This window comes from Rhinatrema bivittatum, chromosome 12 (genome assembly GCF_901001135.1).
Source record: "Rhinatrema bivittatum chromosome 12, aRhiBiv1.1, whole genome shotgun sequence".
Taxonomy (NCBI): Eukaryota; Metazoa; Chordata; class Amphibia; order Gymnophiona; family Rhinatrematidae; genus Rhinatrema; species Rhinatrema bivittatum.
Genome location: NC_042626.1, coordinates 22,354,064 through 22,367,689, shown reverse-complemented (window position 1 = coordinate 22,367,689; position 13,626 = coordinate 22,354,064). Strand labels below are relative to the sequence as shown.

The window sequence follows — 13,626 nt, the reverse complement described above, 5'->3', positions numbered from 1 at the left end:
AAATATGGGGTTGGGGGGTCAAGAATACTGGGCAGGGATGTTGAAAGGGAGTAATTGGGAGAAGTGAGGGATAATGGGGGCATAGAGGGCAAGTGTGAGAGTCATGTTTTGGGAATGTGCATTTCTTCTATCTTTGTACTTTGCTTAGAGTAAGAGGAAATGTATTTCTGTTTCTAGTTCTCCAGTTTAGCACTACATGCAGAGTTGAGTTTTGGTTTTTCCATTCCAGTTTTATCTCCACACTTGTAATTTTTGATCTTTTATTCTGTATTTGGTGAAGGTCTGTTCTGTGTGACCAAGGGAGGTATTGTACTAGCATGTAGAGCAGAGCTTTCCAAAGTGTGTGTCGCGACACTTTACTGTGTCGCCTGAGGTGTGCCGGTGTGTCGCGCAAGCCCGGTGCACGTGACACACCGGCAAGTGCAGGGGCCGGGAACCCATGGCTCCGAGCCAGATATGGCTCTTTTGAGGGCTGCATCTGGCTCGCAGACAAGTATCGCCACACTTTCCCCGCTGACCCAGCTGCTCCCCGGTCCTCCTCCGCCCGGGCGGAACGCGGCAGGACAGCTGGAGTCAGCGGCACCGGCGTGCTCTCTTCTTCCCGCCCCCCCCCCCCGCGGCCCGGAAGAGGAAGTGGAGAGTATCGGGTGAGTGCGCGGCAAGAAGAGGCCACGCTAGTGCGCTCGGCATCGGCCCGAAGAAAAGAAGACTGCAGCGCGGCTCGGAGGAAAATGAAGAGCTTCAACCTCGGCCGATGGGACTCCGCCTCCGCGAGGGCTGAAAATGAAGAGGTTAGCGTTGGGAGGAGGCTGCTGCTGCCGCGAGTTCCCGGGGTGGGGGGGGGGGGGAGAGAGAGAGAGAGAGAGTGAATGAGCTCGCTCGCTCATTCACTCTCTCTCTCCCCCACCCCGGGAACTCGCGGCAGCAGCAGCCTCCTCCCAACGCTAACCTCTTCATTTTCAGCCCTCGCGGAGGCGGAGTCCCATCGGCCGCGATTGAAGCTCTTCATTTTCCTCCGAGCCGCGCACGCTGCAGTCTTCTTTTCTTCGGGCCGATGCCGAGCGCACTAGCGTGGCCTCTTCTTGCCGCGCACTCACCCGATACTCTCCACTTCCTCTTCCGGGCCGCGGGGCCCTGTGTGTGTGTATGAGAGAGTGAGAGATTGCATGTATGTGAATGATTGAGAGCCTGTACATGTGAAAGAGAGTATGTCTGTGATTGAGAGCCTGCCTGTGAGAGAGAGAGAGCATGAATGTAAGTTTACCATTGGGAACCTGTATGTGTAAGTTTGTGATTGAAAACCTGTTTGTGTGAAAGAGTATGTGTGTATGATTGAGATCCTTTGTGTGTGAGAGAAATCATGTGTATGTATGATTAAGAGCCTGTGTTTAAATGAGAGAGAGAGACCATGTGTGTCTGTGTGTGATTGAGAGCTGGTTTAGGTGATGGAGCATGTGAGTATGTGATTGAGAGCCTGTGTTTAAATGAGAGAGAGAGACCATGTGTGTCTGTGTGTGATTGAGAGCTGGTTCAGGTGATGGAGCATGTGAGTATGTCATTGAGAGCCTGTGTGTAACTGAAAGAAAGAGAGGACATGTTTGTAAGCATGTGAATGAGAGTCTGTGTGTGAGAGAAAAAGACAGCATGTATGTGTGTGATTGAAAGCCTGTGTGTGTGTAAGCGTGAAAAGATAGCATGTGTGTAAATGTGTAATTAAGAGCCTATATAAGTGAGAGAGAAAAAACATGTGTATATGTGAGTACTGAGAGCATGTGTGTATAGGTGTGTCATTGAGAGCCAGTGTGAGAGAGAGCGCTGGTATGTGACTGAGAGGAGAAAGTTCCAAGCAAACCACCCCTCCTCCTGCTAATTCAGAACAATCTCAGGAGACCTGGATATCAAACGTTCCCAGGTATGCAGAGCAAAAAAAATGTTTGTATCCTTATTATTTTTCATTACTGGGTCTTTGTGTCTGCTATTTTGAAATATTTTGTTGGTATCTGGAAATGTTTTATATGAGTTTTTAATTATTGGATATTCCACTCATCAGCTGTTTCGAAATATGTTCTTTTTGTTAGTACAGTTTTACTGCTGATGATTTTATATTTCTTGATTTGTTTTATAAGGATGGGTGATGTTTCTTTTTTCCTTTGTTACACTGCATACAACCTCTGGTTTGCTAGTAGACTGAATTACTGTGTCCCGAAATTATGTTTGTCTAAAAAGTGTGTCACCAACATGAAAAGTTTAGAAAGCTCTGATGTAGAGATTTGTATTACTTATTTGTTGTTTTGTCAATAAGTCATACATTGGTGGTGCACTGCAGCCTTATCATAGGTAGGGCTATGGCTGTTTTGAGTCCTTGGAATTAGTGCTACTACTTATTTATTTGAGTTTTATATACCGTCATTCGGTAAAGCCAACATAACGGTTTACAAAATTTAAATTGTAACTCTCTTAACAATTGTGGAAAAAGTATAACAATGTGCATATTAAACAGAGATTAAAGATTTCAAGTCCAGAAAGTATCATTATGTGGGGGGAGGAGGAGGGATTGTTTGTTCTGGTTGGAGAGAAGTTATTTTTGAGGTTTTTGGATGAAAGTTCGATTGGGAGTTAGGATGTTCAGAAGTATGAAGGTCAGTGTAGAATTTGCGAAACAGCAATGTTTTTAGGTCTTTTTTGAACGTTTTGAGGTTGGGTTGGGTTCTGAGATCTTTAGGGTAGGGAGTTCCAAAATTTAGGGGAGGCAATAGAAAAGGCTCTTTCTCTTGTTAGATGCGCTTCTCTGATGGGGGGGATGTTTAAGCATCCTTAGTTGTTTGAACGTAGGTTTCTTTGAGGATTCTGGGGGGTTATGTTTAAGCCATTTAGTCCTTGATGATCATTGTTTAGAATTTTATGGATGATGGTCATTGATTTGTGTTCGATGCGTGCTTTAATTGGGAGCCAGTGAAGTGAGATCAATATGGGCGTTGTGTTCATTTCTTTTTGTTCCTGTCAGAACTCTGGCTGCTGAGTTCTGCAGAATCTGGAGCGGTTTGAGGTTTGAATAAGGTGTTCCAATTAGTAAGGAGTTGCAGTAGTCGAAGGTGGAGAAAATGAGTACTTGTAAGACCGTTCTGAAATCATAAGGGTTAAGAAAAGGTTTTAAGTGTCTTAGGGTTAGAAGTCTGTGATATCCTTTAGTTTTATTTGATATGTTGTTCTTAAATGAAAGTTCTTTATCGATGATAATTCCAAGGTTCCTGGTGTGGGTAGTGGGGAGTATAGAGTTCATTTGTTTGTCAAGTAAAGGCAGGGGTGGTGGAGTTGGATTGGGTTTTTTTGTCCATGAGTATTATTTCAGTTTTGTCTGATTATGAGCTTCAGAGAATTTAGGAGATGTTTAATTGAGATAAGCAGAGTCGAGATTTTCTTGTAGGTGTCTTCGGTCGAATTTTGGATGGAAATTAGAAGTTGAATGTCGTCGGCGTAGAGGACGTGGGTGATTCCATTATCTTTTAGTAATTGGTAGATGGGGAGAAGGTATATGTTAAATAGGGTGGTGGATAACGCTGATCCCTGGGGAACTCCAGTGTTGAGGTTGATCTTCTTGGATGGGTTGTTATTGATTAAAACTTGGTAGGTTCTGTCAGATAAACAGGAAGAGAACCCTTGTAGGGTGGTGTCAGTTAAGCTACTATGGTATGGCAGGTTTGCTTCACCTGTTGAGTAGCTTTTTTTTTTTTTTAGGCTTTACATTTTACAATGCGCCTGTTAGTAGAGGGAGTTTGTGTTGCTGTTACTGAGATGATACTAGACTCAATCTTTTTTTGTATGGAGAGTTGTACAAATATCCTAGTTCTACTCTGTTCACATTGTTGGGGGTTCTGGGGTTCCTGTGGATACAGAATATATGTTTTCATTATTCCCATGATGGTCATATGTTCAGTGTGCATCATCTGTTTAGTGTGTTCCAAGGGGGAAAAAAAGATTGAGTACAACTGTTTTTAGGTGGCTGTCATTTCAGCCAGTTAGAGTGAGTAAGCTCCAGACACCCATTTTGCCCAAGATGGTGTTGGACTTCCACATTCACCGTCAATTGTTCAGCCAACATTCTTTCTAAGGCCCCATGTTCACAAAGACTAACAAGCTCTTTGCAGTTTAAATTGAAAAAGAGCAGTTGTCTTGTTTTTGGAGAAATCAAAGACCATGGAAGTCCACCCAACGTTTAGTTTCTTTTCACCCCCTAAAAGCCTGTACCTCTGTAAACAATTAAACTCTATCTAATCACTTAGTAAGTTGCATCTCCTTTTGTTATGATCAGGCTGGTCTGACTCTAGAAAGGCATTTCAGGGCTCATAATGTTAGAGCCAGGGCTGCATCTGTGGCCCATTGTAGGTTGATTTTCATTGAGGAGATTTGCAAGGCTGTGATGTGGTTTTCTGTCCATTTTTATTTATTTTTTATTGGGTTTTTTTTAACTGACATATTTCTACATATTGCTACTGTTTAGACATATACTCCATACATGACATTAGGTTTGGTCATTCTTATCTTCCAGGGTCTCTTTGAATGGTGGAACTGATCTCCATTCTCCCTAGGGTCGTCGTCAGTTTGGGTTGTCTTCCTTTTTTTAAAAATAAAAAAAAAGCTTAAAATTGAAAAAGGGCTTTGCTCTGCAAAAATGTTGTCCTATCTATTGGAGTCTATTTTTTCATTGAGTTTTTGTTTTGTTTTTTTGTTTGTGTTTTTTTATTTTGTGATTTTTCTCCCATTTTGTTTAAAGGCGACCCTTAGCTAGGTAATCACATTTGTGTGACTGATCATCCTGCTTGTCCCTCTGAGAAAGCCAAGTTGCTTCTCTGCATTGGGTATTCTTCAGGAACAGCAGGACAATTGGCTTTCCCTTCTGGAATTGGCTTCTGTGCTAAGCAGTGGCTATTGTGGCAAGTCCTACACATGTCCAGAAAAGCTTTCTAGGCTTTTCCAGATAGCCGTGGAAATATTTCTGCATTAGTGTCGCTGATTTTTCTGCTATCCATAGAGACCAGTAAACAACTTGGTTGAATTAATAATTCCATCTCATCCTGCTATACCAGTCCAGCCCTTGACCAAGTGGGTTATTTCCCCCTACCAGCAGATGGTGGCGGACAACATTGTTTTCCTCTGTGACATCACAGCCACGACTTAGGAGTTGGTGCCAGTATTTTCTGCCTCCAGCAGATGATAGGATTGGATTGGTGCAACAGCTCGGCGTTGGATCTCAGATCAGACCCCAGGGCCAGGCCAGCAGTGTGAGCCCATTGCTCTGTTCCCAGCCCCTGAGAGGACACTTAGTTGGGCCTGACTGAGGAACAGTATTGTTGGGGGGAGGGAAGGAGGAGTAAAGAGATTCAGGTAAGTGGTCTTCTTTTTTTTTTTCTTTCCTGTTTTCCTCCTTGTTCCATTCTCCTCCCAGTCTGGTTATCTCTCTCTCTCCCCCATCTCCTGTCTCTTTCCCACTACAGCCCCTGCAGTTGCACATCTTAAAAAAAAAAACCAAAACAAAAAAAAAACAGCAAGCAAAGTGTTTGTTTGGGGGCTGCAGTGGGAAGAACGCATCAGTGTCATCAGAACTGTCTGGGAGTGAGTTGCAGCTGGCTCTCCTGAAGCGGAAGGGGGGGGGGGGGGGGGCGGAGGGTTGGAGGTGCGAGAACATCTTGGCATTTTTTCCTGGCTGAATAGCTCTTGGAGAGGGAGGGATGGAAAGGCCTGTCTGAGATGTTTGGCGCTGCGGGGTCCTCCAGGCTGTGACAGAGAAAGGGCCAATAGGCTTAAGCATGCACTCGAACAGGGGAGAGACCCAGTGATTGCTTGAGGGCGGGCTTAGCCCCTGCCTCACCACCTGCATCCTTTTTCAGCATGCTGAGCTCTGAAGGCCCTGACACGTGGTCTACTGTGAGGCCTCTAGAGATGGCAGCAATCTTGGAATCTCTTATGCGATTGAGCCCAGATTCCAGATAAGCGCTGGGAGTGGGCATGGAGTTTGATGCGCCCCCAATTTTGGTGCTGGCTATTCCACCAGTCAGGCCTTCCACAGGGGGCATGTCTGCATTGGCCCTGGAGAGACATTTCCCCAGAATTGTTCCATTTCTACACCAGGCTTTTTGTGCCAGGGGAGGTGCCTCGAGGGGCCACCTCAAGGGTGCAGGAAGGTCTTGGAGCTGTCCTTCCCCTCTGGTTCCTGCCAAGGGGGCGCAGCCAGCCACTGAGGCACCAGAGCCCTCATGAGAAGACCCTATGAATGATTGGGAGCCTGGGGACGCTGAGTGCTCGGTGTCCTTGGAAGAGGGGGTGGTTCCCCCTGCCCTGAAAATGATTCTGTCATTTGCCTTTTTCACCCAGATGAGAGAAGGTTTTTGATTGAAGAGGTGATTTCCTGTCTTCAGTTGGAGGAATCAAAGCCACAGGACGCTCCAGTGTGGAACTCCATTATTAAGGGAAAGCATAAGACCACTCCCTCCTAGGTGGAGTTAGATAATATTGGCAGAATGGGAGTCCCCAGAATCAGCCTGGGAGGAGCCAACCTCCTGCAATGGCTCTGTACCCTCTTCCATGTGCTGTGCTGCAGAGGGTTTTCATGTTCTAGTAGTGGATACCTTAATCATCAGGTTTACCACTATTCCTGTGCAGGGAGGTGCCATCTGTAAAGGATCCACAGGACAGGAAGATGGACCCACCCCCTTCCCCCCCGAAGCTTGTTCGTCTCTTCGGTGACAGCAGTGCAGATTTCTATCTGCTCGGCCCTGGTGGTCTGGGCTCTCCTTTGCTGGATCCAGCAGCTTTCGGTAACAGAGAAGATGGCCAGGATGGAATCTGCTGCGGCCTTCTTGGTGGATGCTTTGTATGATTTGTTATGGAGCTCTGACCAGTCGGTAGCCCTGTCAGTCGCAGTGCATCAGCTCTTGTGGCTATACTACTGGGTAACTGACTCTTGGTTGAAGATTCGCCTGGGGAGGTTGCCCTTTAAAGGCTGTTGATCAGGGAGGATCTGGACCAGTTGGTTAAGAATCTTGGTGATTCTAAGCCCCAGTGCATGCCAGAATATAAAGGCCATTCCTTAGGTCTGGCAGAGGTCACGAACAATTTCAAGCTTCACGGTGATATCAACCAGATAGACAATATTTTGGTGCCACCTCCACTGCATATTTGGGCTTCAAAGGCCTGGGTCAATCCTTTTGTGGAGCCAGAAGACAGGGAAAAGATGCCGATTCTTCCTCCATAGCCAGTAGAGCCTCCTCATGAAGTTCTGTTGGTTCACTTGCTCTTATTGCCTGTAGGAAGCCATCTACAGGAGTTCTTAGGGAGTGGACCCACATAATGACTGAGCAGTGGGTGTTGGAGATAATTTGTTCCAGTTACGCCTTGGGCCTGCATTGTCCCATTTGAGATGTCTTCATGATCTCCCCCTGCTCTACACTGTCCTAGTAGCAGGCAATCAGCGAGACCCTGCTGAAACTGCAGCTCTTGTGGGCAGTGGTACCGGTGCCCCTTTCAGAGCAGGCCGAGGATGATGTTCTATTTATTTTGTGGTGCCCAAAAAGAATGGTTCCTTTCGTCCCATCCTGAATATTAAGTACATGAACCACTGTCTGCGGGTCCCTTGTTTTTTTTGTATGAAAACTATGCAGTCCATGCTTGTTGCAATTCGACAGTGGGAGTTTGTGTGCTCGCTGGACCTGTTGGAAGCCTCCTTCCATATTTCCTTTCAGGACAGGGATCAAAGGTATCTGATTTGTGTACTGTGAGAATATTTTCAGTTCTGAGCATTACCTTTTAGTCTCGCAACCGTGCCATAGATTTTTACGAAGGTGATGGTTGTTATGGCTGTGGCTCTCTGGTGTGAGGGAATTACAGTCCACCTGTATCTCAACGATTGTTAATCCGAGCACAGTCTCACAGGAAGGTGGAGCAGGTGACTTGTTGAGTGGGTTGGATTTTAAAAAGCTTGGACTGGATAGTCAATTTTGCCAAAAGTACCCTACAACGAACGTACACAGTCCCTGGAGTTCTTGGGGGTGCGATTCGACACACGGGTGGGACAAGTCTTCCTCATGGATAAGAGAGTGCACAAGATATGCAGTCAGGTCCAGAGCTTCCTGGAATTGCCACTTCCTTCCACATGAGATTATTTGCAGGTGCTTGGGCTGATGCTAATGACTCTGGACTTGGTACTATGGGCCAGAACTCATATGCGCCCTCTCCAAATATCGCTCCTGACTCTGTGGTCTATACAGTCACAGGACCATGGAGTTCATCTCCCTTTGAGCTAGTCAGTCTTCAAGTCGTTTCTCTGGTGGTTGCTTCCCTCCCATTTGTTGAAGAGTGTCAGCCTAGCCTCTGCAGCTTGGGTCTTAGTTATGACTCTCTCAAGTTGGGGGACTCATTTTCAAGATCAGTGGCCCAAGAGATTTTGTCTCTGGAGGAGACCTCGTGATCCATAAACCGACTGAAGACCAGAGCAGTTTGCCAGGTTCTTGTAGCCTGGTTTGACCACTGTTGGAAACAGGATGCTGGGCTTGATGGACCCTTGGTCTGACCCAGAATGACAATTTCTTATTTTCTTCATTTTCCTCCCACTGCTTAGGGGGGGGGGGGGGGGAGGAGGGCTGTTTTGGGTCCTCTCTGACAATGCCACCGCAGTGGTGTATGTGAATTGGCAGGGGAAAACCAGGAATGGTGGGGTCTTGGTGGAGATGTTTCTCCTTTTCCCATGGGTGGAGAAGAATCTCTGGCTACTTTCAAAGCCACACATCACCAGCCAAGGAAATGTCCAGGCCGACTTCCTCAATCGAAATCTGCTAGAACCCGACGAATGGGAGCTGAACTCATATGCCTTTTGCAGGATTTATTGCAGATGGGGTCGTCGTCAGGTAGATTTGATAGTGTCCCAACGGAAATTGAATGTTGCTTCAGCTGATGAAGAGAGCAGGGGTTGATGGAGATTGACGGCCTAGTGCAGCCCTGGCCTGAGGAGAGCGCTCCTGTACATCTTTTCTCTGTAGGTGCTCATAAACAGACTGCTACAGCGGATAGAGCAACAGAGTCATATTACTTGTGCTAGACTGGCTACACAGGTCTTGATGCGCAGGTCTTCTCCGGCTCCAGGTGGGCCAGCCTTTCTGCCTCCCGAAAGTGCAGGGGCTCGGGACCAAGATCATGGAGAATCTGGCTCCATTCTGTCTTATAGTCCGCTCTTGAGCGGGATCAACTCAGCAGGAAGGGGTATTCTTCAGCGGTAATTTCCATGCTACTGAAGTCTCAGACATGATCCATTTCTTTGACTTACATTCAGATCTGGCATCTGTTTGAGCAGTTCTGCAAGTCTAGGTCATAAGAAATTGCCATGCTGGGTCAGACCAAGGGTCCATCAAGCCCAGTCTTCCTGATGAGCTGCTGTATCTTAGCCTTTTTTCAGGGCAGTCTGGACAAGGGGCTGGTCTTGAATTCCTTAAAGATGCAGGTATCAGCTATTTCTTGTTACTAGGGTCCCATAGCGGATGTCTCTATAGTAGCTCATCTGGATGTGTCCTGCTTATCTGTCTAGTGTTGAGAGCCCTAATGGAAGTCCCGTTTGAGCCATTGAAACAGAGTTCCTTGAAGGATTTGTTGCTGAAAATAGCATTTCTGATTGTAGTTTGCTCCTCACGGCATATCTCGGAGCTTCAAGCCCTATCTTGTCGAGACCCCTTTCTAGTGATTTTGTCAGACACCGTGGTCTTTCAGTCAGTGCCATCCTTTCTTCCAAAAGCAAATTCTGCTTTTCATATCAATCGGACGATTTCCCTTCCAACCTTTGCTCGGGAGGAGTGTGGACTTGAGTATCATTCTCTCTGGTGCTTGGAGGTCACTAATGCCTTGGACAGATTTTGGCCTTTTTGGAGACCTGCGTTAAGGAGAGGTAGCTTTTAAGGCTAAGATGGCTTGCTGGATAAAGGAGACGATTGAGTTGACTTACTTGCTAAAGGGCAAGAAGCCTCTGGAATTGGTGCGCATGCACTCCACCATGGCTCAGTCTGCATCCTAGGCAGAGGTGCCTGTGCTTACACCAGCCGGTATTTTCAGGGTGGCCACTTGGTCTTTTCTGCACACCTTTGTGAAGCATTATCAGCTGAATGTGCTGGTGCGGGAGGATATAGCTTATGGTGCAGGGGTTCTTCGGGCAGCTCTCTCTCTTCCTCCTGTTTGGGTAGACGAAACTTTAGTACTTCCCACTTGTCAAGGACTGGACTAGTGTAGCAGGACGAAATGGAAGAAGAAATTTCCTTTTCCATTAATCCTGCTACACCAATCCAGGACCCACCTGGGAAACAAAGCTGTATTATTTCGGGTGCTTCTCTTTAGGTATCTTGAGGTCTTTAGCCTTTCCTTTCCTTTACTGTTTAAGTGTAGTTTTCCTTCTTTCTTTCTTTTGTATGTTGCAGGGAAACCTCTCTGATTTCTGCATGAAATGTGGATTATTCTTCAGTTGGTGGGGGTCTGATCCGAAGCTTTGTCAGAAGGATCCTGGATTCCTGCTGCTAGTACCATTTCCTAAGTAGTGGTGCGATGACACAGGGGAAAACAGTATTGTCTGCCTCCCTCTGCTGGTAGGGGGAAATAATCTACTTAAGAAGGACTGGACTGGTTTAACAGGACTAATGGAAAGGAAATTAACAGGTAAGAAAACTTTTTCATATTTTTCCATAAAACAAACTATTTAGTTCATTTTATTAATTTTAAAAAAATAATAGGCTTGGCATGAGAAATCCTATTTTATGAGCTAGGAAAGTTGCTGCTGAGAAATTAATGCCTTCTCCTTTTATGTCTGCCTGCAGTTAAACACAGTCCAAGAAAACCTCGTGGGAGACCACCGCGGACAAATTCTGTGCGAAACCTGGCCCTAAAATCCAGTCCGCCACCTGCATTTCCCACCTTGAACAAATCAGAACCCAAACCTGCTGAGAAAATAAAGAGAAATCAAGTGACAACAGGAGAGAAGCGACGGGGCCGGCCTCCAACCCTCAGCAGTGTCAAGTTCAGGGTAACCCAGGAGAAGAAGGTGACCTTGGCCCTTCCCAAGGGGGACAAGAGTGAGAGAGAGACCCTGAAAAAAGTAAAGAGGATTCCCTCTGCAGCTTTCCAGCAGGCTGCCAAAATCAAGAAGCTGCGAACTGCAAAACTGTCTCCACTTAAGTCTAAATTTAAAAGCAGGAAGCTTCAGCTTGGGAGGAAGGGTGGGGTCCCTGTCGTCCGTCGGAGAGGGCGTCCACCATCCTCTGAACGCTCAAAGGCTGTGCCCTCGGCACTACTCCTTGGATCCCAACTAGAGAAACACCAGAAGATTCGCAGAGAAAAAGATGGCGTGGCGTCCCTCACAAAGGAAGAAAAGGCTGTTGTCAGGCAGAGCCCCCGCAGGATTAAGCCTGTTAGGATTATTCCTGCGACAAAAAGGACAGATGCCACAATTGCTAAGCAACTTTTACAGAGGGCTAAAAAAGGGGCACAGAAGAAGATTGAGAAAGAAGCAGCCAAGCTGCAGGGCAGGAAGGGACGGACTCAACTCAAGACTATCCGGCAATTCATCATGCCAGTTGTCAGTGCCATCTCCTCCAGGATCATCAAGACTCCCAAGCGCTTTATCGAGGACGAGGATTATGATCCGCCTGTTAAAATAAGTCGGTTGGAGTCCATGCCCAACAACAGGTTTAATGCCACTTCTTGTGGCTCCAGCGAAAAGTCGAGTGCCATGTCTCAGCACTCTTCTCAGATGTCGTCAGACTCGTCCAGGTCCAGCAGCCCCAGCGTTGACACATCCACAGACTCTCAGGCCTCAGAAGAGATGCAGGGGCTCTTGGAAGAGCAGAGTCACACTCCAGAGGAACACACGCCATCTCCTGTACCTCAGACCTCTGAAAATGAAGGTGTTGAACGCAGAAGCAGAAGGTTTTCAGTTTCAGAGAGGAGTTATGGTCCTGGCTCAACTAAAAGGCTGACATCACAACCTGTATCGCAGCAGATTTCATCCTCTCCTCCGCCTCCATTGCTTACTCCACCACCACCATTGCAGCCCCCATCCAGCATTTCTGAGCATACACCTTGGCTGATGCCCCCAACCATCCCATTAGCTTCACCATTTTTGCCTTCCTCTGCAGCCCCTATGCAGGAGAAGCGCAGATCAATTTTACGGGAGCCCACCTTCAAGTGGACTTCTCTGAAGCATTCTCGACTGGAACCTCAGTACTTTTCCTCAGCAAAGTACGCCAAAGAAGGCCTCATTCGGAAACCAATATTTGATAACTTCCGACCTCCACCATTGACCCCAGAGGATGTTGGCTTGGCCTCTGCCTCTGGTTTTTCTCCATCCTCTGCTGTAGGGCCTGGACGTTTGTTTTCAGCCCTTCATGGTGGAACTAGGTTCGATGTGCACAAAAGAAGCCCCCTCCTCCGAGCACCCAGGTTCACTCCTAGTGAGGCACACTCCAGAATCTTTGAGTCTGTAACTCTGCCATCTGTTGGGCGGTCGTCAGGGCAGTCTGCAGGGATCGGTATGTCTTCAAGGAGGCGGAAGAGAGGTGTCTTCAGCCCTATGCGGTCAGAGTCCAGATCTCCCTCACACTCCATGAGGACAAGGAGTGGACGGCTCAGTAACTCTGACCTGACTTCTCTGACCTCTCAGTCCTCTGTTTCTTCCTCATTAACTAGCATTTCTGTTAGTTCTCTCACCACCAGTGCCTTAAACTCAACTTTTACCTTTTCTTCCTCTTCATTGACACCATCTGGAGAATCATCAGAGAAAAGTCAGAGGCCTCGGAAACAGACCAGCACCCCTGGTGGGGAGCCTTTCTCTTCCAGCAGTCCCACCCCTCTTTTCCCATGGTTTACACAGACTGAGAGAGGAAGGAATAAGGACATAACATCAGAGGAACTGTCTAGAGAAAAGGACATTGACAAAAGTCAGGAGAAGGATAAAAGCAGAGACAAGGGCAGAGAGAGAGAAAAGGAAAAAGAGAACAAGCGCAGGTCAAAGAAAGGGAAAAGGAAAAAGGGAATGGAGATCCAGAGCAGCACTGCTTTGTTTTCCATGTGCAGAGCATCCAAAGATAAAGCCAGCACCGAAGATACTCCGGCATCGTCCTCAACAAAAAAAGCTCCAGGTCGGAAGAAGGCAGTCATGGCAGAGACTGTGACTGACATTCCTGCCGCGCCTCTCTTTGATACAGCAGCTGGTAAAATTAAACTCAAGAAATGCAGAGGAGGGCCTGAGAAAGTGGGCCCGGAGCCCAGCACTGCTGCACAATGCTTGGAGAAAGAGAAGACTCCAAGTATCTCCATGCCTTCAAGCACCCTTAAACATTCAACAGCCTCCATAAGCACCATGCTGGCTCAGGCCGATAAGCTTCCTGTGACAGATAAGCGAGTGGCCAGCCTGCTGAAAAAGGCAAAAGCCCAGCTGTATAAGATAGAGAAGAACAAGTCACTAAAGCAGGCTGACCAGCCCAAAGCACAGGTATTTCAAACTTTCTTTGGGGGGGGGGGTGTGTTACTATTGAATTGTGGGCACTGTTTATTGTGTTTAGCTCTAGCCATAAGCAGTTTGTATTGCTGGGTTTTGATTTCTGA

At 47.0% G+C, this 13,626-nt stretch overlaps 1 protein-coding gene across 5 annotated transcripts in view; it reads left to right on the top strand.

Moving 5' to 3' along the window:
* Positions 1-13,626, top strand: part of KMT2A (lysine methyltransferase 2A) — a 152,591-nt gene that overhangs the window by 53,185 nt on the left and 85,780 nt on the right. For all 5 annotated transcript variants that reach the window (XM_029574143.1, XM_029574140.1, XM_029574142.1 and 2 more), the window contains one exon: positions 10,842-13,513. In XM_029574143.1, the coding sequence (XP_029430003.1) occupies positions 10,842-13,513 (2,672 nt within the window). The remainder of the gene's footprint in view (positions 1-10,841; positions 13,514-13,626) is intronic.